Source organism: Callithrix jacchus, chromosome 6, assembly GCF_049354715.1.
Source record: "Callithrix jacchus isolate 240 chromosome 6, calJac240_pri, whole genome shotgun sequence".
NCBI classification, from domain to species: Eukaryota; Metazoa; Chordata; class Mammalia; order Primates; family Cebidae; genus Callithrix; species Callithrix jacchus.
In genome coordinates, this window is record NC_133507.1 from 99,953,114 (window position 1) to 99,980,104 (window position 26,991).

General features: G+C 33.9%; 1 protein-coding gene across 5 annotated transcripts in view; it reads left to right on the top strand.

The window, feature by feature from the left end:
• The window catches only part of DPP10 (dipeptidyl peptidase like 10), a 1,417,953-nt gene that overhangs the window by 878,727 nt on the left and 512,235 nt on the right, over nt 1-26,991 (top strand). Inside the window, exon 1 of one of the 5 annotated variants that reach the window (XM_078327945.1) lies at nt 4,562-4,650. The exons of the other annotated variants lie outside the window; for them this stretch is intronic. Within the exon in view, the coding sequence (XP_078184071.1) occupies nt 4,623-4,650 (28 nt within the window). The 5' untranslated portion in view covers nt 4,562-4,622. Of the gene's footprint in view, nt 1-4,561; nt 4,651-26,991 lie in introns of those variants that run through there. 5 annotated transcript variants of the gene reach the window in all.

A 26,991-nucleotide genomic window follows, 5' to 3' on the forward strand; every position in this document is an offset into this window, starting at 1 on the left:
TATATCTTTTATCTCCAATCCCTAGTTACATAAATATACACATTTAGAAAACTCACATATTTAGAACAACCACAGCCTCCCCAACACTGACTTAATTTCATATGATATTAATTATACAAATAGAACTGGCATTTATTTATTTATTTTTGTTTTGTTTTGAAGTGGGGTCTCGCTCTGTTGAGGGCTGGACTGCAGTCATGCAATCATGGCTCACTTCAGCCTTGAATTTCTGGGCTCCAGCAACCCTCCCACCTCAGCCTCCTGAGCAGCTAGAACCACCATGACCAGTTATTTTTTTATTTTTATTTTTGTAGAGGTAGGGTCTCTCTGTGTTGTCCAGGCTGGTCTCAAACTCCTGGTCTCAAGCAATCCTCTTGTGTATGCCTCCCAAAGTGCTGGGATTACAATCATGAGCCACCACACCCAGCCCACAATTATTATTTAGATTTACAGTTTACCAAATGCATTTCACATACTACATGTTGAAAAGTCTTTGGATTTCATTATTATTATTGGTAGGGACATTATAAAATAAAAAAGTAAGTAATTATACTGGAGTGGCAAAGGTATTGCTATAGGAAGCAGACGACATCCTCCTTTATACAGAGAGTGTTCTATGCTCTCTGTAAACTCAATGCCATCAAGTGCCTAGAAAATTATATAAATTGATGAAGTGGGTAAATATAACAACAGTGGCTAGTCATTTGAGTTGTGACCCAGCAAAATAGCAGTCTAGTTGCATGGCCTTTATTGTGGGCTCAACCCAAAAGTGTCAGAGTAATATATAAAGCCAGAAGACTAGTAGTTCGTAGCAAAAGACTTGGGTCTTCACCCTGGAAGCACTTTTAGAAGTTATCTAGTCTTGCCTCTCTCATTGGACAGGAAAAATATCTGAGTTTGTTTAACTTTTGGGGTGAGAACAAGAATATGCATCAAGACCATGTACACTTTTGATTTTGCATGTGTCTGTACTGTGTATGTCTGTGATCAGACTGCAATGCTCCAATTGCACCAAGCCTTTCTCTTCTAACTTTCAGGCTTGCGTTCTCTCAGCTGTGCTAGAACAAAGCCACAAAGAAAAACCTCCATCTGGAAATTCAACATACAGCTTCACCCTTCCAGTTTTCCCTCTGTCCACCAATATGTTTTCAAGGCCTAGCTTTTAAGTGAAACCACTGAAGCAGGTGTAAACTTTCAACCCAGTAGGGGAATCCATGTCAGGAGTGGAAGCTTCTGATTGTGAAATTTTAGCAAGACACCGGGCCTTTTAGGACAAGGGCTGCCTCCAGAACAACTTTTCCAATAAGAGCAGCAGTAAGAAATTCATGTAACTGCTATAATCATATAACCCTGGGCTAGTCACTTACCTCTATGGTATTAGTGTGTCATTGAAGAACAGGACATCTTTAGTTTGCTAGAATGGGAAGTGATCTCTTGAAGTGTATTATAATTGTAATGTCTATTATTGAATATATTAATAAACACTACCAACAATAATAATGCTTGTTTAGTGGCAGATATAGCAACGGATGAAATATGGTGAACTCTTTCACTAAGATTTTTCTATCATGAAAATACATTTAGTGGGTATGTTTAAAGATTAAAGCATACGAAAAGTTGTTTAGTCAAAGAAATGTTTTTGAAATTCTTTTACTCAAAATAGCATGACAATTTTCAGGTAAGTGCTAAGGAATGCAAGCCTGTAACCAGAGAAACACATGTTCAATTGTAATTTTTGTTTGATTGCAAATTATATTGCAGAAGTAATTTGACACACATGCCTTACTTTGTAAGATTATCAGACTCTTCCTTGCCTTGTGAAGAGAAGTCCTAACTAGTTTTGAAGAATAGGATATTCAAGTAATTTATTTTATAAGTATTTCTGATAGATAAAAATTATTCACTCCACTTTTTAAATTAAAGAGTGGACTTATTCAAATGCATTGAAGATGGCTACATTTTTTTTTCTATTGAGTTCGTTTAAAGAAAATGTTTATCCACATTTATTTCAAGAGTATATTAACTATAAGATCAATAATTATACTCTACAAATATATGAGAGTATATTTATGCTTAAAGTTGTGGAAATCAGTCTGGTAAAGTTGTGCATTTAATTTGAAATCTTATTTTTACACTTAGTATGTAGAATGAGAAGGACTATACTTGGGAGAACATTATGTGCAGAATACGATTACCAATTTTAACCTGTTTTGAGAACAAAGGTGCGTATTTTATGAGTCAGAATGCATTTGATAGAGGATATTCATCAAGCTCTTTAATCCATCTGCCATATTGAAATAGCCACCTGAGAACTGTCATACTCCACAATTCTTCAACAGGAATGGCCTTTTGCCTTTTGTGTGTCTGTAATCAGTCAGGGCCAAGAGAGAGTCATCACACTGATTATCTGTCATGACTGACTAAGACCAAAATGTGATCTTCATTGTTAGTTCTAGCTCTTGTTTCTTTTTGAAACTTCCCAACTACCATCTGTTACAATAGTGGGATTCATTCCTTTAGTACACTTTTTAGGTTGCATGGTGGACAGTCTTTGCAGGTTTATCAGAGTATAAAAGAAACCAAGCATTGATGTAGGAATCATTAGAACTCTGCTTGATCTCAGTTAAACAAGAATATAATAGTGATTTTTTCAGTTCCACAAGAGAGATGTCTTTATTTTCACTTCTAGAAGTATCTCTAAGATTAAGAATTTTAAACTAGTTTCATATGCAATGTTAAGTAATAATTTACACAGGTCAATACTGCCACAGTGATGTTAATGATTAGATGAGTCTTTAATATCGGATATGGGTTACATCCATGAAGCTATGCTCAATTAGTTCACTTGAGCCAAAATATAGAATTAAGGAAGTGAAGGAAGAGAAACATAGGCAGCCCAATCCAGAAAAATCAACAAAATAAACCAAAAATTAGAAGTCAGTCTTTAAGGAATTTCCTTACATCAGTTTACACCTTTAAGTCTTTTCCTTACATCAGTTTAAGTGTACAGTGCACACAATCATCTCATTTAACCTTTCTAACACACCAGTTTAAAGGAAGTAGACCAATTTTCTATGTAACACAGCTAAGAGTGACAGATTTGGTTGACTTCAGCAGCTAGTTTGTGGAGAAAGTATGGTAGATAGAGTGATTAAATTGACCTTGGCATTAGACTGACTTGGATTCATCCCCTAGCCTTGCTACATGCCCACAAATATGACATTGAGGTAAAGAATTCTCTCTTTTCCTATTGTTAAGATGTCAGATTAGGCCTGACATGGTGGCTCATGCCTGTAATGACAGCACTTTGGGAGGCAGGGCAGATCAACTGAGGTCAGGAGTTTGAGACCAGCCTGACTTAACATTGTGAAATCCCATCTGTACTAGAAGTACAAAAATTAGCTGGGTGTAGTGGTGGACACCTGTAATCCCAGCAACTTGGGAGGTTGAGACAGGAGAATTGCTTGAACCTGGGAGGCGGAGGTTGCAGTGAGCCGAAATCCAGCCTGCGCACTCCAGCCTGGGTGACAGAGCATGACCCTGTTTCAAAAAAAAAAAAAAGACACCAGATTAAAAAAAATGATTTGACCCTTTGAAAGAGGGCTCTAAAAAGATTCATGTGCCCCCCCCATGTACGTATATATATATATATATATATATATATATATATATATAATTTCCTAGAAAGCATTTAATAAAATTAAGATTTTATTGGACTGATGACAGCTGATTTGTTATTGTTATGCAAAAATTCATTCTAGTTGCTATTGTGCTCTAACAAAATAACAGTTCCTGGTTTTGGTTAGTTAAAATGTTATATTACATTACAAACAATATCCTGGCATCTGTAATTTAACAGATGTCATTTAAACACCTGACCTGTGTTTGAAAATGTCAAAGCAATGATTAAACCATCCCCATTATGCTTTATGAGGGGAAAATAATTTTACAGATTTTTAGATTTGCATTGCTTGTAAACATCAGCATCAACCACGATGCAAATTGTTTATTTTGTTGAATTAAAACAGAAGATGTGTTGTATTGATAGTCATAATCTAATGTGTCTCTGCTTGTTTTTTTTTTTTTTCAAGAACAGCACAGATTGAATACAGATTTCAATGTAGCATTATCCAGGCATAATCAAGCTGCAGAGAAAACAATGACAGATTCTAACAATTTCTCCCTGTATATTATGGATTGTTGTTGCTTTTAAAAATAGATTTATCTCTGCTGTTGAATAAAAAATAATTTCCTCTGGTATTAATGGGATAAAAGCAGTTACATTGTTTGTCTTTGCTTTATAGTTTAATTTCTATATTTAAGCCATATTTGATTCCCTTAGTTACTCTCATAATGTTGAGTGTCCAATCAGATAAATGATGAATTTGATTTATATTATAATGTCTTTAGTTTTACAAGGGTCAAAAGAGACTCTATTAACAATTATTTATACCTTCTTCTTGCCAGATGTTGTACTAAGTGCTTTACATGTACTATTTTATTTATTCTGATATCACAAATATTACATAGATACTATTTATTTATTTACATTCTAGAGTATTCATTTGAGTCTTGCAAGCTGAAGTAAATTGCTTAATTTCACACAACTAGAAGGCATCTGGATGAATATCTCAGGCACTTTTGGTTTTCGTATGTGTCATAATCTTTGTAATTTAAGTTAAGATATATTCTTACACCCATGGAAGATAGGGGCAAAAAATGTTTTAGAAAAATAAATTTCTGCTTTATTCCTCCCCATGATTTTTGTAATTAGCAAAGTAATTCTGTATATTTCTAAAAGGGAAGGCATAGCAGAGAAAGAATTCAGCTGAGGATGGAGGTGTAAAAATTTGGACAAGGGGCAGAAAAGGAGGCAGTGACAGAAGTGGGAAGTTGAAAATCATAAGTGTAAATTCTGTATGTATTTTTATTTCTGGTTTCATAATTTTTCAGACTTCAAATACCCATGACAAAATACAAGTTCACATTTTCTATCCTACACCACATTATATAAAATTGTATGTTATTATACAACTTTAAATATGGTGTCATATATTTTATTTGCTTCCACCTAATAGAAATTTCATTTGAAAATGTGACATTCTGGCCTGTAATGTATGATTAGATAGCCTTGTCTCTGAGAAGTCACGTTTCCGTGAAATAGAGAGTTATGGTGGGGTATGACGGCTTGTGCCTGTAATCCTAGCACTTTGGAAGGCCAAGACAGGAGGATCACTTGAGCCTAGGACTTCAAAACCATCCTGGGCAGCATAGTGAGACCCCATCTCAACTAAAAGTTAAAAAAAAAAAAGTTAGCCACATGTGTTGGCACATGCTACTCAGGAGGCTGGAGGATTGCTTGAGACTGAGAAGTTGAGGCTACAGTGAGCCGTGATCATACCACTGCACTTCAGGCTGCGCAACAGAGCATGACTCTGTCAAAAAGAAAAGAAAGAAAAGATAAAAAAAAAAAGAAAGAAAAGAAAAGCAAGAAAAAAGAAAGAGAGAAAGTGTGACATACAATTACCCACTCACCTGGGAAAAAATATTATAATACATATTTAAGCTCTGTGTTTGTGGACGAGGGTATTTTAATATGTAATTATTTCCCATGATGCCACTTGTATGCAATTACCATTAAACTCCTTTGTTTTAAACTGTAACCAATGTCACCTGTATTACAGAGTTCATCTGCAAAAAGAGACTGTATCAGTAAAAAGAAAAAAACAACAAACCTTTATTTAACAGTATTTTAAACTAATATCCCACTTTGTAACTTTGATCAGGAAAATGAAATTTTAGCTAGAGCAATTTCACTGTTTGTTCATTATTTTGGCTTATTTAACTGCACTGTTTCTCTTTGACTAAGATTGTTCAATTGAGTGTAAAGTCCAATCTGATAAACTCTAGCAAAACTAGAATCAGTGAAACTAGACTTGGGAGACAACCCTACTTGAATGGAAGACAGTACCTTAAATCTGTGGATCACATTTTGACTTGCATGGGGTGTAGGAGACCTCTAATGCAATACTTGCAGCTTATCCTGCATTTGCTGAGTCATCTTCAGTAACTATGTAACTAGAGAAACAAAGCAAGTACATTAACTATTTTATATGAATTATCATTTCGTGTTCAAGAGTTCCAGTTACTTGAATGACTTTATCTCTCCATATCACATTCATTATCTTTCTTGCCTAACTTAAATTCCTGATAGTATTATATTTTTAAATATTGAGATGAAAGTCACATGTCATAAAATTGTCCATTTTAAAGTGAACAATTCAGTGGCACCTAGTACATTCACATCATGTGCAACCACCCGTTCTATCTAGTTTCAAAACATATTCATCATCCCAAAAAGAAACTCTACCCACTAAACAGTTAATCCTCATATCCCACCTCCCTCATCCCCTGGCAATTACCAATCTATTTTCTGTTTTCTGAAGATTTACCTTTTCTAGATACTTTACATAAATTGAATCAAGTAATATATGTCCTTTAGTGTCTGAGGTCTTTCACTTTGAATGTTTTAGAGGTTTATCTTCCAAGTTACATACAACAGTGCTTCATTCCTTTTTATGGCTCCTAGCAATCCATCGTATACATATTCCACAGATTGTGCTACTGTGAACATGTGTGTATTTGTCTGACTCCATGTTTTTAGTTCTTGAGGTTATATACCTAGGAATGGAATTGCTAGGTCATATGGTAATTCTATGTTTAAATTTTTAAATAACTATTTGCCACAGCAGCTGAACCATCTTACATTCCCAACAGAAATATTCATGTGTTCCAGTTTCTCCATATTCTTAGAAACACTTGTTATTTTCTGTGTGTTTTTTTTTAAATTATGGGCATTAAAGAGATATGAAGTAGAATCTCATTTGGTTTTAATTTGCATTTCCCTAATGATTGACAGTGTTGATTGAGCATCTTCTCACGTGCTTATTGGTCATTTATGTATCTTCTTTGAAAATATGTCTATTTAAGCTTGTTGCCCATTTTAAGTGACTTGTTTTACTGATAGTGAGTTGTAGGAGTTCTTTATTCCAGATATTAATCTCTTGTCAGAAACATATTTTCATATACTTTCTTCTATAATGTAGGTTATGTCTTTCATAATAGTTTCATTTGGTGCACAAAGTTCTTCATTTACCTATTCTTTCATTGCTTATGCTTTTGATGTCATATCTAAGAATACATTGCTAAATCCAAGGTCACAAAAATCTATTTTTTTGTTTTTTTTAAAAATAAGTTTATAGTTTAAAATAAGTTTATGGTTGCTCATTTTGAGTTAAGTTTTTAATATGGTGTGAGTTAGGGAATCTAGCTTTAATTTTTGCAAATGAACAACCATTTCGCCCAGCAATTGAAGAGTCTGTTCTTTCTCAATTATGGTAGTGTGACCCTTGTTGACTGTTCTTGCTTAGAGATATATGAGTGATTTCCAGGCTTACAGTTTTCCTCCATTCATCTCTATATCTATCCTCATGCTGGCATTGTACTATTTTAATTACTGCAGCTTTGTAGAAATGCTTGAAATCTGGAAGTGTGACTGTTACACTTAAAAAATATATATGCTTTGCTATGAAGAGTCCATTATAATTCCATATAAATTTGAGAATTCACTTTTTAATTTCTGCAAGAAAGCCAGTTGATATTTTAATAGTAATTGCATTGTATTTACTTTAGGTAATATTACCATCTTAGAAATATTAGTCTTCCAACTCATAAATATAGAATGTCTTTACATTCTTGAAATAATTTAAATAAAACAAAAGTCAATATTTTGTAAAAAGTCTTTCAAATGAATTGGTTAAATTCATTTCTATTTATTTTATTCCTCTGTATGATACTGTAAAAAGAACTGATACCTTAATATTCTTTTCTGATTAATCATTGTTGATATATAGAAACACAACTGATTTCTGAGTGTTAATCTTGTACTCTTCAACTTTGCTGCAATCATCTATTAGCTTTAGTAGCTTATTATAGATTGTTTGAGATTTCCTATGTATAGAGAATCATGCCATGTGTGAACAGAGATAGTTTTACTTCTTCAGGTCCAAATCGATTATCTTTTTGTTGTTTTTCTTGTCTAGTTACTGTGGCTAGAATTTCTAGTACAATATTGGATAACATTTGGAAAAATGGATGTTCTCATCTTACTCCATCATAGATGGAAAGGTTTCAGTTTTTTTTCATTGAGTAATCTTAGCTTGTTTAAATATTCTTTACATTGTTGAGGAAGATTCTTTTTATTTCTAGCTCTTAAAATATTTTCGTAAGGAGTGTTGGATATTGTAAAATACATTTTATCCATAAATTGAGATGACCATTTGTTTTTCTCCCTTTTCTATTGTGTGTTGTATTACATTAATTTTCTTTTGTTTAGGCACTCTTATATTCCTGGAATAAACCCCACTTGTTCATGGTGTATAATCCTCTTTATACACTGTAGAATTCTGTTTTCCAACATACTTTAAGGATTTGCATCCGTATTTATAAGAGATGTTGTTCTGTTGATTTCTTGTGCTATCTTTGTCTAGTTTTTATATCAAAATAATTTTAACCTCATAGAATGAGATAGTAAGTAATCTCTCAGTTTTGGGAAGAGTTTGAGAAGGATGAATGTTAGTTCTTCCAAATATTAGAATTCACAAGTGAATTCATCTGGTTCTAGCCTTTTTATTATTAGGAAGGTTTTTGATTAGTGTGTTTTGTAACTTACCTATTATAGGTCTGTTCAGGATTTTTATTTCTTCTTGAATAAGTTTGGTAGTTTGTGTTTTTCTAGCAACTTGTTTACTTCATATAATTCTGAGTTCATTTGTCCTGCTATAACAAAATACCACAGATTGAGTAATATAAACAATAGTAATTTATTTCTCACAGTTCTGCAAGCTGGAAAGTCCAGGATCAAGATTCTGGCAGGACTGGTATCTGGAGAGGGCTACTTTCTGGTTCCAAGATGATACCTTTTTGCTACACTCTCCAGGGGGAAGGAATACTGCATTCTTACATGGCAGAATGAACAAAAGGAAAAGACAAGTCTTCCCTTCCCTTCCATCTCAAGACCTTTTATAAGGGTATTAATTCCATTCATAAGGGCAGGGCCCTAATAATTACCTCCCAAAGATCACACCTCTTAATACAATTGCTTTAGAGACTAAATTTCAATATGAAATTGAAAGGGGAACACAGTCATTTAAACTATAGTGTATAATTTGCACCTCTACTGTTTGATACATACATGATTATTATTTTGTCTCTTTAATGACCATTTTTCTATATATAGTATCATTTCTTCTCCTAACAATTTTTGACTTAAAGTCTAATTTTTCTGATAATAGGATAACAATTTCTGCTCTTTTTTGGTTACAGTTTGCATAGAATGTATTTTTCATTCATTTACCCTCAATGCAATACATCTTTAGAAATAAACTAAGTGAATTTAAAAAATCCAGTATTCAGCCTTTTGAATGGAGAATTGCATTTATTTACATTTAGTTTCTTAAAATGAAGTAAATGTTTCATTGTTCCATTTATTTTCAGTTTATCTTTTAATTTTTTTTCTTTAAGTCCCTCAACACTGCCTTCTTTTATGTTTATTTTTGCAGTGTCCTTCTTTGATTTTCTTCTCATTTCCTCTTGCAAAGTGTTTCTTATGTTATGTTGATTACTGTAATTCATATTGTAAATTTATAACAATTTAGTTTGAGTTAATTTTAACTTATCTTCAATCACATAAGCAAACTCTGTTTTTATACAGTTTCACCCATACAATATTGTTTTTATCACAAATTACATCTATATATAGTCTGACCATTAATCTAGATTTATAATAATTATAAATTTTTCTTTTAAATTAAGTAATATAGAAAATATAAAGATGAGTCACAAGCCAAATATACAATATGACTGCCTTTTCTGTTTACCTAGGTAGTTATCATTACTAGAGTTTTCTGTGTCTTCAAATTATTGTTAACATTTTTCCACTTCATGCTGGAGTAATCCTTTAACATTTTTGGAGGGCAGTTCTACTTACTGCAAACTCCCTTAACTTTCCTCAGCTTTTGTTTATCAGGGAATGTCTTGGTTTCTCCTTCATTTGAGTGATTATTTTGCTAGATACAGAATTTTTGGTTGAAACCTCTTTTCTTGGCTGGGTGCAGTGTCTCACACCTGTAATTTCAGCACTTTCGGAGGCTGAGGTGAGGGGATCACCTGAGGCCAGGAATTTGAGACCAGCCTGGCCAACATGGTGAAACCCTGTCTTTTCTGAAAATACAACAAACAAACAAACAACAAAAAAAAACCTGGATGTGGTGGCAGGAGCCTGTACTCCCAACTACTCAGGAGGCTGATTTGGAAGAATTGCTTGAACCCAAGATGTGGAAGCGGCAGTGAGCTGAGATCGCACAATTGCACTCCAGCCTAAGCAAAAAGAGTGAAACCCCATCTTAAAAAAAAAAAAGAAAAAAATGAAGGAAGGAAGGAAGGGAGAGAGGGAGAGAAGGAAGCAAGGAAGGAAAGAGAGAAGGAAGGAAGGAAGGAAGGAAGGAAGGAAGGAAGGAAGGAAGGAAGGAAGGAAGGAAGGAAGGCTTTTTTTCTCTAAAAATGTTTCACTTTATTCTTGTCTGCATATTTATTGATGAGAAATCTCTGTTAAACTTATTGAGAATCCCGTATATGTATCAATAGGATTTTCTTTTGCTGCTTGCAAGATCATGTCTTTGTTCTTATCTTCTGATAATTTGATTATAATGTGCCTTACAATGTATCTTTCAGTGTTATTTTTCTTTGAGTTTATTGAACATCTTGAACATATAGTTCCACGTTTTTTGCCAAATTTGGCAAATTTTTGGCCATAATTTCTTTAAATACTCTTTCTGCCCTTTTAATCTCTCTTCTTGTGATTTCAGTTCTTTCATGTTGCTAAGTATAATGGTGTTTTAAATGTCTCTTAGGCTCTGCTCATTTTCCTTCATTCTCTTTACTTTTTGCTTTCTATACTGGTAATTTTAATTGATCTATCATTATTTTCACTATTTTTTTCTTCTGCCTGCTCAAATTTGCTGTTTTATTATTCTGCTATGTTTGTATATAAGTCCTTATACTTTTAAGCTCCAGAATTTCTATGTGGGTATGTGTTTAATAATTTTTATCTCTTTGTTGATACTTTCTACTTTTTAAATACATTGTTATTCTGGTTTCCTTTAGTTCTTTATTCATGGTTTTCTTTAGCTCTGTAAGCTTATTTAAGACAATTGATTTAAAGTCGTTTTCTATTAAGTAAAATGTCTGTGCCTCCCCAGCAGCAGTTTCCATTAATGTCTGTGAATAGACTATACTTTCTTATTTCTTTGCATGCTTTACAATTTCTGACTGAAAAGTGTACACTTTAAATATTACAATGTAGGACTTTTAAAATCAAATTTTTCTTCCTTTTCTGGGTTGGCTGTTGTTGCTTCCTGTAGACTGTAGTTATTCATATGTTCTTTGGTACAATCTTTTAAACTGTTTTTAAAAAATCGCTGTTATTCACCATGTGTGTTTTCTGAAGTCTCTGTTCTTTAGCTTGTGTTAGCTAGGGTTTCCTATTTGATTTTTTTTTTTACAAATATTTTCTTGAATATTAGGAGGCAAATGTGGCTATGGGTGGGGGCTAGGATATGGAGACTAGGAGAAATAAAAAACAGAGAGGGTAAAATACCTTTTCAGATTCGCCCTGTGTTTGGCACTTAAACAATTAGCCAGTCTATGTACAACTCTACCTTAATCTTTACTTCCTGCTCTTACTAGGCCTATAGTTCCGCCAGACGTGAAAGCTTAGTGTTTTCTTAGGTCTTTTCAGAATATTCATCCTGTCTTGGGAATGCATGCAGATTTCTAAATTCCTCAATGTCTGTAGGCACTTTGAAAGCCCTAATTTCTCAGAGAAACTCTTGAGATTTTTCTACCAAGCTTTGGGTGATATATTTTATGCTTCAACTATAATCTTTTTTTTTTTGGCCCAGATAGCTATGGCTTGTTCATCTGCCTTACAATGCTTTGAGAAATATTTGCTACTTTTCTGCCAAAAGTATGTTTCAAGTCAGATGTAACAAAGAAAAAAGCCTTCTGACAGTCTTTCAGGTTGCTCCCAGCTTAGACTAGATAATTACATTCTTTTTTCCAGATAAGTTCTACCCTATTTGCTCCAGAACTAGGAACTAAGATTCTATATGCTGAGTGCTAAGTTAAAAATCATCACCCAGCAGGGAGAGGGCTGGGATAATGGCAAATAAAAACCCACAAAGCTTTTCTTCTGTTTTTAAGTTGCCTTTTCTTCTTTCAGCATTTCTTTGACTTCTGTAAACATTTGACCACTTCCTAGAATTTTGAAAAAGCTTATTTTAACCATTTTTCTTTATTACTTTCCCCAAAGTTTCTATGGAGGAATCATCTCTGGAAGCTGCCTGCTTCTTTGTTCACTGATTATCACTCTGATAACCTTTACTAACACAATTAACATGTGTGACAGCCTCTTTTATTGTGATCCATCTGGATTTTTTATTATATTTGAAGCCTAGAATAAGGTTTCTATCTTAACCACCAACACTGCTCTTTCTATGTTTACTATATTATTCATGACAGTTTCTATTACAAACTAAGTTCTCAATAAATTCAGGCGTACCTTGTAGATAGTGTAGGTTTAGTTTCAGAACACTGCAATTAAACAGCTATTCCAATAAAGCAAATCATACAATTTTTTTTGGTTTCTCACTGCATTAAAAGTTATGTTTAGAGCATTTGTAGTCTATTAAGTGTGCAACAGCATTGTGCGTTATAAAAATGGACAGACCTGGCCAAGTGTGGTGTCTCACACCTGTAATCGCAGCTCTTCGGGAAGCCAAAATGGGCAGATCATGAGGTCAAGAGATAGAGACCATCCTGGCCAACATGGTGAAACCCTGGCTCTACTAAAAAAAATGCAAATACAAAGTTTCTTTGCATTGGGTTAGAAAAAGTTCCTTCAACTCCCAGAAGTTTCTTATCATCCACCTTCTGAAGCCTGCCTCTGTTAACGGAACACAGTCTTTCTCCATCAGGCCTTGTTCCATTGCTGATGAGGAACTGTAATCCCCTGTAGAGGGAGAGGCATTCTGATTTTGGGTATTCTCAGCCTTTTTAGGCTGGTTTCTTCCCTTTGTTATAAATTTATCCATCTGTCATGTTTGTAGTTACTGCCTTTCTAATTAGGTTTCTGAGTGGATGTCCAATTTATTGATTCCCAGTGTTGGAATCTGAGCAACCCACTGCACTGGCTAAAACAGCGGTGTTAAGATTGATGTTGCTTTTCTGGCTCTGCACCAAAAACTGCTGTGCCAAGGCACCAGAAGAACTGCCGTGCCAGCCACAAGAGTCGCGATGGTAACCCGTGGGGCTCCTCCGCTGGGAATCTCCTGGTCTGTGAGCAACAAAAATTCGCCTAATACTGTGGCGTCCTCTCATTTTCTGCGCTTTCACTGGGAGCCACAATCCCGAGCTGCTAACAATCAGCCATCTTGGATCTCTCTCGAAACCTTTGAAAAAAGGTTTGATGAAATGCTAACAAGAATAGATAATATAGTGAGGAATATAAGAGAATTAACGGAGTTGAAAAATATAACACGAGAACTTCATAAAGTATGCACAAGTTTTAACAGCCAAATTGATCAAGCAGAAGAAAGGATATTAGAGGTTGAAGACCAACTTAATGAAATAAAATGAGAAGACAAGAATAGAGTAAAAGGGATAAAAAGGAATGAGCAAAGTCTCCAAGAAATATGGGACTATGTGAAAAGACCCAACCTACATTTGATAGGTGTACCTGAATGTGACAAAGAAAATGAATCCAAGCTGAAAAATACTCTTCATGATATTATTCAGGAAAACATTCAGAACCTAGCAGGACAGGACAATATTCAATTCCAGATAATACACAGAACACCACAAAGATATTCCTCAAGAAGAGCAACCCCAAGGCACATAATCGTTAGATTCACCAGGGTTGAAATGAAGGAGAAAATACTAAGGGCAGCCAGAGAGAATGGTCGGGTTATCCACAAAGGGAAGCCTATCAGACTCACAGCAGATCTCTCAGCAGAAACCCTACAACCCAGAAGAGAGTGGGGGCCAATATTTAACATCCTTAAAGAAAAGAACTTTCAACCCAGAATTTCATATCCAGCCAAACTAAGCTTAACAATTGAAGGAAAAATGAAATCTTTTGTGAATAAGCAAGTACTCAGAGATGTCATTACCACCAGGCCTGCTTTACAAGAGCTTCTGAAAGCAGCATTACACATAGAAAGGAAGAACCAGTATTAGCCTTTCAAAAAATATACCAAAAAGTAAAGAGTATCAATGTAATGAAGAATTTGTATCAACTAATGGGCAAATTAGCCAGCTAATGTCAAATGGCAATAATTTTACATTTAAATTGACTAAATCCCCCAATCAAAAGATACAGCCAAAACCCAGCCGTATGCTGCATCCAGACCCATCTTACATGAAAGGATACATAAAGAGTCAAAACAAAGGGATGGAGAAAGATTTGTCAACCAAATGGAGAGCAAAAATAAATAAATAAAAAGAAGAGGTTGCAATTCTCGCCTCTGATGGAATGGATTTTAAAGCAACAAAGATCAAAAGAGGACATAATGGTAAAAGGATCAATGCAACAAGAAGAGCTTACGATCCTGGATGTGTACCCACCCAATACAGGATGCATAAGGCTTGTAAAGAGACTTGGACTCCCACTCAGTAGTAGTGGGAGACTTCAACATCATTATTAGATAGATCAATGAGACAGAAAATTAACAAGGATATCCAGGACTTGAACTCACATCCGGAACAAGTAAACTTAATAAACATTTATAGAACTCTCCACTTAAAACACATAAGATATGCACTCTTATCAGTACCACATCACACCTACTCACAGGTTTAAATGAAATATTGGTTGGCCATTATTAAGCACAATTGATGGTATAAGGGATGTTTTCAATACCCATTTTTAGACTGCATTCTAGCCTGGGCAATTAAACAACACTCCCATTCTCTCTCCCTCCTCCTCTTTCTCTTTTTTCCTCTTCTTCATTCCTTTTTTTCTTTTTCTTTCTTTCTTTAAAAAAAAAAGAAGAGGTACAGAGCCTTATTATTAACAAGGAAAAAAACAATTTATAGAGTTTTTAAAATATGCATTCAATACCTGTGATTGATTAGACTTCAGAAGGTTAAGAAGGAATATGACAAAAAAAAGTATAAAACTTAGCTGGACGTGGTGTCACATGCCTGTACTCCCAGCTACTTAGGAAGCTGAGGCAGGAGAATTGCTTGAACGTGGGAGGCAGAGATTGCAGTGAGCTGAGATCATGCCACTGCACTCCTGCCTGGTGACAGAGTGAGACTCCCTCTCAAAAAATATATATAGATAGACCTTAAATAAAAATTACTTTATTGCTAAAAAATTCTAATAATGATCTGAGCCTTCCACAAATCATACTCTTTTTACTAAGAGAGGGTCTTGTCTTAATGTTGATGACTGCTGACTGAATAAGATAGTGGTTGCTGAAGGTTTGGGTGACCATGACAATTTCTTAAAATAAGGCAGAAATAAAATTTGCCACAATAATTGGCACTTCCTTTCACAAAATATTTCTCCATAGCATACAATGCTGTTTGATAGCATTTTCTCCTCGGTAGACCTTACAAAGTAGGAGTTACTCCTCTAAAATCATACTTCTTTAACAACTAAATTTGTGTAATATTCTAAATCCTTTGTTGTCATATCAACAGTGTTTCCAGCATGTTAGCCATGATGAGATTCCATATCAAGAAACTTCTCATTTCCCCTCATCCATAAGAAAAAACTCCTCAACCATTCAAGACTTATTGTGAGATTGTAGCAGTTAAGTTTTATCTTCACGTTCCACTTTTAATTCAAATCCTCTTGCTGCTCCTACCACATGTGCAGTTATTTCCTTCACTGAAGTCTTGAACCTCGTAAAATTATCAGTGCTGATTGGAATCAACTTCTTCCAAACTCCTGTTAATGTTGATATTTTGACCTTTTCACATAAATCACAAATGTTCTTAATGGTGTCTAGAAATGTGAATTCTTTCCAGAAGATTTTTAATTCACTTTGCCCAGATCCTTCAGAAGAATCAATATCTATGGCAACCTTATCAAATGTAGTTCTTAATTACTAACATTTGAAAATCAAAATTACTCCTTGATCTGTAGGCTGCAGAATGGATGTTGTGTTAGCAGGCATGAAAACAACCATTAATATTTATGTACATCTTCATCAGGGCTCCCAGGTGAATTGTCAATGAGCAGTGATATTTTAAAAGGAATATTTTTACGAGTAGTAAGTCTCAACAGTGGGCTTAAAATATTTAGTAAACCATGCTATATACAAATGTCATCCAGGCTTTCTTGTTTCACTTATAAAATACAAGCTGAGTAGCTTTAGCATAATTCTTAAGGGTCTCAGGGTTTTGAGAACAGTAAATGAGCACTGGCTTCCACTGAAGGTCACCAGCTGCATTAGCCCCTAATAGGAGAGTAAGCCTCTCCTTTGAAGCTTTGAAGCCAGCCATTGACTTTTCCTCTCTAACTATGATAATCCTAGATAGTGTCTTCTTACAATAGAAGGCTGTGTTGTCTACATCGAAAATATGTTGTTTAGTGTAGCCACCTTCATCAATGATCCTAGCTATGTCTTCTTGATAAGTGGCTGCAGTTTCTACATTAGCACTTGCTGCTTCATCTTGGACTTTGATGTTATAGAAATAGGATCTTTCCTTAAACCTAATGAACCAATCTCTCTTAACTTCAAGTTTCCTTTTGCAGCCTTCTCATCTCTCTCAGCCTTCACGTAGTTGAAGAGACTTAGGACCTTACTCTAGATTAGGCTTTGGCTTAAGGGAAATCTGTGGCTATTTTATCTTCCATCCAAACCACAAAAACTCTCTTCAGATCAACAATAAGGCTGTTTTGTGTGTTCACCAGAGTAGCAGTTTTAATTTCCATTAATAACATTTCCTTTGCATTCACAACTTGGCTGTTTGGAGCAAGGGGCTTAGCCCTCAGCTCACCTAAGCTTTTGATGTGCCTTCCTCACTAAGCTTAATTGTTTTTAGTTTTGGATTCAAGGTGAGAGACATTTGACTCTTCCTTTCACTGGAATACTCAGAGGCTACTGTGATTGCCCTAATTTCAATATTGTCATGTCTCAGAGAATAGGGGGACCTGGGGGGAGGGAAGAGAGAGAGAGAGAGAGAGAGAGAGAGAGAGAGAGAGAGAGAGAGAGAGAGAGAGAGAGAGAGAGAGAGAGGATCAGCTCGTTGATGTTGCAGTTAGAACACATGCAATATTTATGGTCTTGTATGGGCATGGTTCATGGCTCCTCAAGACAACTACAATAGTGGTATCAAAGATCACTGATCACAGATCACCATAACGGATATAATAATAATGAAGTTGGAAAGATTGTGAGAATTGCCAAAGTTTGACAAAGACATGAAATGACCGCATGCTATTGGGAAAATGCTGTCAATCGGCTTGCTTGACAACAGGCTACCACAACCCTTCAAATTGTAAAAAAACAATGTCTGGAAAGTGTAATTGAACAAAGCACAGTAAAATGAGTATGCTTGTATTGACCAGTGACCAATTTATCTGGTTATCCACTCTTGCAATAAAAATGTCGGAGTATTGTTTAGTGAAAGTTCTTGATAATGAAGTAGTAAATAATAATACAATAAAGTTATTAAAGCTGATGATATTACCAAATACAAAAGAAAGTCAACATCCTTTGCAGCTGAATATTTATTATAACCCTGGTTGTTTGAAATGTGGAGAAACATAAACTTGTCAAATATACAATAAAGTACATTCAGTAGAACTTAGTGTAGTGTACTCTAACAAAGTATTGAAGACCCAAAAATGCTTTGGGGCTTTTGAATTACATATCACTATTTATAAAATTAGACATTGCAAATAAATTCTGAGGCTTCAAATAAAATATGTATTATTTTATTTAAAATGACAATAATAAACAATTATATATAAATATTAATAACATAATGAAAAAACTGGTTTTCAAAACAAAAAACTAGCAAAATAAATAGTCTTGCTTTACATTTTTACAACTGTATTTAGTGTCTACCTCAGTGGAAGATAGCAAAATTCTCATATGTGTGCCTCTGTTAATTCTTTTGCAATGTATTGTTTTGTTTGAGCAATAGGTACAAATTCTAACCTCATAAAGATACATAGTTAGAAATAGAATATGTATGTTAATAGCTATTTTAGATAATTGTAGAGTTTTTTTCCTGTTTGTTAAAACTAGATAAATGCCAGATGCTTGAAGGTTAATTGCAGTGCAAGATCTGAATAAAATTTTAATATTCTGCTACATTAAAGTCCATTGGTCTGTCTTACACGTTGAAAGACTCTTACCCATGTCTGCTTGTGTAGTATGAATCGGTCATTTGTAAAATGTTATTTCACTGAGTTATGCAGGTCTTCCAAATGTCAGTGGAGTTTATTACACATTCACACACATTATAATGTCATTTAGGTCAATGACAGATTTTTATATATTGGTAGTCCCATTTGGTTATGATTCAGCTGAAAAGTTCTTATCACCTAGTGACATAGCCGTTGTAAGGTCATAGTAGCCTGATGCATTTCTCAGGTGTTTGTGGTGATGCTGGCATAAATAAACCTACTGTTTTGCCTGTCCTGTAAAATTATATCACATAGAATTACATATGGTACATAATAATAATGATAACAGACTGCTATATTACTGGATTATCTATTTAATTTACTACACTTTTTATTATTATTTTACAGTATATTCCTTCTACTTACTAAAACATAAGTTAACTGTGTAACAGCCTCAGAAATATTCTTCAGGTGGTATTCTAGGAGAAGGCATGGTTATCATAGGAGATGCCAGATCCATGCATGTTATTTACCCTGAAGATCTTCCGGTGGAATAGGACATGAAGGTATAAGACAGTGATATTGATGATACCCTGTGTAGGCCTAGGCTAGCATGTGTGTGTTTATGTCTTAGATTTTTAAAAACAAAAAAATTAAAATAGACAAAAGTTATGCAATAAGGATATAAAGAAGGAAAATAATTTTGTTCAGTTGTGAAATGTGTTTGTGTTTTTAAGTTAAGTATTCTTACAAAAGTGTCAATGATGAAAAAAGTTGATAAAGTAAAACAGTTACTGGAAGCTAAGGTTAATCTACTACTAAAGAAAGGAAAATGTTTGTATACATTTAATGTAGACTACGTGTGCAGTGCTTGTCAAGTCTACAGTAGTGTACAGTGTATCTTCAGCCTTCACATTCACTCGCCTCCCACTCACAGCAACTTCCAATCGTGCAGGCTCCATTCCTGAAGTGCCCTATCCAGGTGTACTCCTTTTGATCATTTATACTGTATTTTTACTATACCTTTACAGTGTTTAGATACACAAACAGTTACCATTATGTTACAATTGCCTGTGGTATTCAGTGCACTATTAGGCAGTACAAGTTTGTAGCCTAGGAGAAATAGGCTGTACTATACAGCATAGGTAAGCAGTAGGCTTTAGCATCTGTGTTTGTGTAAGTATACTCTACGATGTTCACACAACCATGAAGTTACCTAATGACATGTTTCGCAGAACATACCCATCATTTAGTTACATGTGATTGTACATTTTTTAAAAATCATGATTAATTTTACTGATGATTTCACTAAAAGAAGCTTACTAGAGAATTATTGAGAAATTATCAAATTAAGATGGAGAATATCAGTTTTTAAAAATTTCTTTTCTTGCTTGAAAGCTTGAGTTTGATTGTTTGTAACACATACAGCCAATTGTGGGTTTTGTGAAGAAAAGGTTACCTCATTTTGGAGAAAAACATCTGTCAAACACTTAAATCTCAATAATTGTAGTTTGTTACTCATTCCTTCCAGTAAAAATATTGTTCCATGAGAAACAATGTGGTGAGTTTAGCACTTAACTCAGGCAACTGCCGATATGCTTTTCCATTTTTTGACATACTTCACCACACAGATATTAAAAAGATCCTCAGAGTCAAGATTTAGTACAATTAATTTTTTTTACTACTTAATTCTTAACTGAAACTGGTTTATTTTTAAATTGAGAATATATGGCCATAAAGAATAGAATGACAGTTGTTTGGAAAGGGTGCCTGCAGTGCTATCCACCATTGCTTTTGCATCACAAGTGAAAATTTCAACCCACAACGAGGGCAATAATGTCTTTGTGTTATTAATACAGTTTTGACTTCTGTGGCCCCTGTCTTCCTGAAGTCCACAAACTTTACCCCAGAAACCTCTGCTGTAGGGTAATAAAGACATGGAATAAAAATTTGGTCACTGTAAATATGACTTCATAGAGCCATAACACTTTAGGGTAAAAGAATAACATCATTTCAAGATGCATGTAGATACACCCGTATGTGTAACACAGCGTGTGAATGTTCTCAGAATGTGAAAAGCATTAATACATTTTTCATATTTAGATTCTTTACTCATATTCTGGAGATGTTAATTTGAAAAGGTCTCAAAAAGAGGTTTGAGAATGATTAGCATTTTGAATAATTGACTAATTTGGGTAATTAAAACTAAAAGTAAATCCTAAAGCTCTTGACTTAGGTACTCAAGAGATGATAAGTTTGAGGTAAAATTTAATAATAGTCCTTCAGAACCTAAAAGTATATTCTTTATTTGATGAGCACTTTGAATCTCTGCTGAAAAGGAAAAGAGCTAGTATAAAATATACCAGAAATTTGAGATCCTAAGAGACGCAAGCTACTTTGTGGCTCATCTTGTGTGTTTATATGTTTTTTGTGTGAGCAAGCATGTACGTGTAGTGCTTCAAAAACAATTCTATGCAAAGAATCAAACACACGAAAGCAGCATTTTTCTGGTTGAAGAGTTCTAATCACATAACCTCTGTCCTTCCCTCATCTCTTCTCTGTCCTGAAAGAGTTCACTAGAGTCCTTAGAACCTGCTGGAGATAGTGTGATTTAGTCCAACCCTTTGTCTTTGCAAATGCAAAAAAAAAAAAAAAATGCATAAATAAATGATCTAGCCAAGGAGATACCTGCTAGTGAAGGGTTGACCTAAATCTGATCACTGTTTTTGCAGCATCATGCATATCCCCTTTTGAGAATAAAGAAGCAGAGATTAGATTTATTACAGTGTGCTGGACACCGTAGGAAAAGTGAAGGCATTGTAAGAGGTAAACTTCTTTTTCTTTCTTTTTTTTTTTTGAGACGGAGTTTCGCTCTTGTTACCCGGGATGGAGTGCAATGGCGCGATCTCTGCTCACCGCAACCTCCACCTCCTGGGTTCAGGCAATTCTCCTCCTTCAGCCTCCTGAGTAGCTGGGATTACAGGCGCGCGCCACCATGCCCAGCTAATTTTTTTGTATTTTTAGTAGAGACGGGGTTTCACCATGTTGATGAGGATGGTCTCGATCTCTTGACCTTGTGATCTACCCGCCTGAGCCTCCCAAAGTGCTGGGATTACAGGCTTTAGCCACTTCTTGCAGTTTATGCTTTTGTTTTATGTGTTTAGTATGAATTTCCTAAAAATTATTTCTATATTTGATGAAACGAGAGCAGAGTTTGGGGAGAAAAAAAATGAAAGAAGCAGATAATAAATAATATCTTACTTGTCAGCTGTCCTCCCCATTCTATATAATATAGACACAGTTTGGTCTTAATTTAGTAACTTAACCCATGTTGAATTTTAAAAAATGTCTTTATAATTAAAATATGGCTTTCTGTACAGAAGTCTCATTTTGGAAATATATTCAAATAGGAAAGAACATTCATTGGATGATTATCTGACCCAGGAAAAAATTAAATAAAGGAGTATGTATTATTACGCTTTGTCAGCTATAGGGATAATCTGAGTCAAAAGTAGTTCTCGTTAGTAAAATTGATCAGAAATTGACCACTCTTTTGTTTATGGTTTTTTTTTTTTTTTCAAGAAACCTAGTTATTGCTGCAATAAGAGATTACAAAGACTAAGAAAAGGCAAAAGAAAGAGATATAAAAGGAAATCCTTGGTATTCCAAGAGGAACAAAGGTGATTTCCTGGGACTGTAAAGATAGATGTGGTGTGATTGGCTTTTCCTTTTTTGACTTTTTCTTGAATGGATGAATTAGGTTTCACAATACTAAGGGACAAGCTATTTGGTTTCCTTCATGGAAGAGCTTGAATTATAGATTATTATTTTTGTAATTCATATTTTGAACCTTACAAAGTCAGCATAGTTAAATGCACTGCTGAAAAGAGACTTCTGGATAGACTTTACATTTCACTATATTTTTCCATTAACTATAAAGAAGCAACTTCATACTGTGTTTCTAAAGGTAAATCTGAGAATACATGTACAATCATTTTGGCCAAAGAGAACAACTATGAAAGTAACAAATATTCCAAGAGAATGAAAAACATTTCTTTGTGTGTCTGAAATTGAACAATTTGAAGGAATTATATTGCTCTATACATCTTACATTTTAATAATACTAAAGGCAGTGGCTTAAATTAAATGATCTGAGTACTTTGCTTGGTGATTTCCATATAAGTCTTTTTTTATGTGAAACACAAAACAAAACATGACTCAAAACATCTATACAAACTGTACCAGGATGTATCTTTTCTTTTTTTTCTGTTCTCCTACTGGATGAGTTCATTTTCACACTGCTTATAAAAACATACCCAAGAATGGGCAATTTACAAAAGAAAGAGGTTTATTGGACTTACAGTTTTACAAGGTTGGGCTGGCCTCACAATCATGATGGAAGGCAAGGAGGAGCAAGTCACATCTTACAGGGATGACAGGAGGCAAAAAGAAAGCTTGTGGAGGGAAACTCCCATTTTTAAAACCATCAGATATTGTGAGACTCATTCAGTATCATGAAAACTGTGCAGGAATGACTCACCCCTGTATTTCAATCACGTTTCACCAGTTTCCTCCCACAACACATGGGAATTGTAGGAGTTTCAATTCAAAATGAGATGTGGGTGGAAATGTAGCCAAACCATATTATCTACTATGTACTTTCAGTTCTTAAATTTACATTAAAAACTGTAAATTTCTTAAGTAGGAAAGAACAAACTCTTGTTTATTTTCTTGGTGATAAATTAGATAGCATTCAAAGCAAGCTTGCGATCTTATTCTGATCTCAAATGACATAAATTTAGACAATATTTTATCTGCCCCCTCAAGTTTCAGCATCCTAGGGAAAGAAAAGAATGCTAATAAAAAACTAAAATAAAAATATAATTTATATTTCAGATGTTAAGTACTAAAAGAAAACCTTAGGATCTGGTGATATACAAACAGCAGATATTTTGAAAAATCTACAATTTAATCTTGACCATTGTGATTTGCATTCTGTAGTTCTAACTAGCTCTGCAAGGAGGAGTAGAAGTGATGTTATCATTTCAATGAGCTATTCAATAATATTTAAAATGGAAATGCACTAGAAGACTATCCCATATGACACTAACCATGGAAAATGAAGAAAATAATTAAGAATAAATAAATATTTAAATCACAGTCCTGGGAATTGAGGAAGTAGTACTGGGAAGCCCAGCTAAAAGAGAATCATGTGAGCAGAAAGGAAAATGGCTTGTTCTTCTTGTGGGAAATTTTAAATAACTACCTGATTAGATTTTTCTCTCTATTTCTGTTTTAATAGGAAATTATTTTGAATAGGATTTAAATTAAAAGAAATATTTCTGGACGTCTAATATCAAGAATAAATTAGATAAAACTAACACAATTATTTTCAACAGAGAGGTACCAAGAACTTAAAGTCATAAATTAGCTTTTCTTCAGTTGAATGCTGAAGAGCTTTCTTTTTTTCTTCAAAGATGATACAGCCAACTCATTTCAAAAGGCCATTTGAAAGCAAGATTGGATTTTTTGGAAGAAAGAATAGAAATACCCATAGCAGTCTATGATCTTAAATGACCAAATAGAGAAGAGAAATGAACATGGAGTGAATTATTCAATTTCAGTTCTGTTGCCACATTCATATTGCCAAAGCTGAACTTTTTACCTTAGATACAATACCTTGTAACTATTTAACTAATGAGGGTTCTGTTTCTAGGTCTGTAAATACTTTTGAATTGTTAAAGCATGCATTTATTTGAATTTTTGTGCCACTATTCATAATTGTAACATAGTATCCTATAGGGTTAACAAATATTTACATTTTCAATAGCAACTGTTAACATATATTAGGTTTTCAGACTTTCATACATGTATACACTCTCTCTCTATATATATATATGTGTGTGTATATATATATATAATTGTACCTTATATTTAGTTACAGAATTACTAGAGATGAGATATATTCTCAAACACCTTGCTAGTAAAGAGAACAGTCTATGAGAGGTAAATATTCAATTTTAACAATATTTCTTACATTAGGGACTAAGTATTGATTTTAGAATTTTTCTCTAAAGGTTAATAAGAAACAAGCTTTATATGAAAGAATATCTCTTAAAATGATTTACAATCTATATCATTTTTCTTCTGAGCCACCTTCTCATTGTTCGGCATGAGTGATTGAGGTGAATGATTGATATCCAAGTTTCTCTGTTTGCTAAGTAAAAATAAAGAGGAAGTTATTTAAATGTATTAAATAGTAAGATTTCTCTCAGTGACTCTCCCTGGGTCTGATTCTAACATAAATTAAGTTTCTGCTAAATTAGATTGCAATGTGTGTAATAAACGTTTGTTGATGACAGAATTCAGTTGTAACTCTAAATTACCTGTAACAATGAGCAGGGGGCAAGCTTGGAATTTAAGGCATATTGTAGACAATTGTCTTGAAGAAAGCAAAAAAAAAAAAAAAATCCTACATTGTAGTGAATGCTGTGACATTTCTCTCTTTGAGAAAGGAGAATATGCTAATGTTATATTCCTGGGCAAGTTGAGGCAGAATGGGATGCTAATAAGGTCCAAAGGGGCTTTTACTAAGGAGTTGGATTTCAGTTGGAAGAAAGGTTCTTGTGGCTAAAAGGCAATAATAATATTCTTAAAATATTTTTTATAAAATGTATATTGTCTTGTCAAAAGATGCTATTAATATGCTATTAAGAAGAAAAGGAAAGAAAATTTATTTTTTAGGAGTCAGTATAGCTTAATGAAGAAAACTTAAAGTCAGAGAGATGCAGGTTCAAATTTCAGCTTTGCCAATTACTAGCCATGTGGCCTTTGTCAACATTGCTGAGACTGTAACTGTGAAATGAGGATACCAATACCCTGTAGGGCTTGGGGGACATTCAGAAGAGAGAGGATTGATTGCAAAGGATGAACATCCCAGCTGATTATGATGAGACATGGGGAAAGCTCCTCATTCAGGAAAAGAGCTAGGGGATAGAAGTTAGCCTTGGAGGCTATTAAAAAAGAATCTTAATTATTCATTATATGTATAAGGAAGGAGTCTTTATTCTAGGAATGAAAAATTCAAGAGACCTCAGGGGTAATACCTAGCAGCTAAGAAAAATTTAAGGAAAGGAACAAAGAAAGCAACAAAAAAGCAGAAGAAAACCCAAAGAAATGAATGAAGTATATGGTTTTCTCAGTATTGAATAAAGCCAAATAAATTAATTCTTAAATTGCACATATCTCTCTTTTATTATTGTTTAAACAGAAGATTTATTTAAGATTATTTGAATTGCTTTGAAGAATTGGTTTTAGGATGAGTTCCAGGGGCAATTGGCGTTAAAAAATCTTTTTATTATTAAAGCTATTAAACTATTCCAGAACGCAGAAAATAAATACAATTTCAAAAATATTGAATAAACATGTTAATATGCTAAGTGATTAATATAATACAAAATGGAAAATAAAGGACTGTGTAGTTTTATTCATCAACATAGATGTAAACATTTAAATAAAAGGTTAACATATTAATCTAATAGTATAAAAATAATAATTCAACATGGTTGGTTGGATTTTGCTACGGACATATAAGGTGGTTGTAAATAGGATATTTTATTTATGTAATTTTTTATCAAGGTGTTATAGGAGAAAATATATATATGTAAAAGAGTTTGATTTTAACATAACAATTTTAACTATGTTCATTGATTGCCTGAAATCATAGTTCTGAACTCAAGATGCAGTCTTTTAGAGTGTCTAAGTCTTTATGCGTGGTTAGCTTTCCATTTTCTCCTTAGTATACAATGTCTTACAAAGACAGCATAAAATGCAAAATAGAATTTTTAAAAATCAACCCTTTTACCGGCTCATTCTGTGTTTCTACTGATTCAATAGGAATTTCCTAACACAAATAATTAGGTTATTTTTAAATAATTATTTAGCAAAAATTGTGCCATATTCCCCTCCTCACCTAAAGACAGCAAGAAAGGCAAAAAAAAAAAAAAAAAAAAAAAGAAAAAGAAGAAAGAAAAGAAGAAGAAATATTACTAAGACTATGATCATTCAACATTATTTTTTTAAAAAAATTAAGTTTTTTAGTTTTAGGGATTAGGTCTTACTCTGTTGACCAGGCTGGAGTGCAGTAGTGAGTGGCACAGTCATAGCTCACTCTAACCTTGAACTAACTCCTAAATTCAACTGTTCCACCTGCCTCAGCCTCCCAAGCAGCTGGGATTATAGGCATGAGCCACCTTGTGTAGTTCAATATCATTTTTCACATTCAAGCTAGTTAAATAATTTACTAGAGTTCAACAAAGGTTTTTCAGAAATAAAGTTGAAACAATTAGGCATCCATAGACATAAAACAAGATAAACAAGCAAACAAAACTTCATATTAAGCCTCATGCCATGTGTAAACATATATAAAAAGTACCTCAAAATAGAGCAGGGACTAATATGTGAAATATAAACCTATAACCTTTATTATGAAAAGGTTTCAAAAA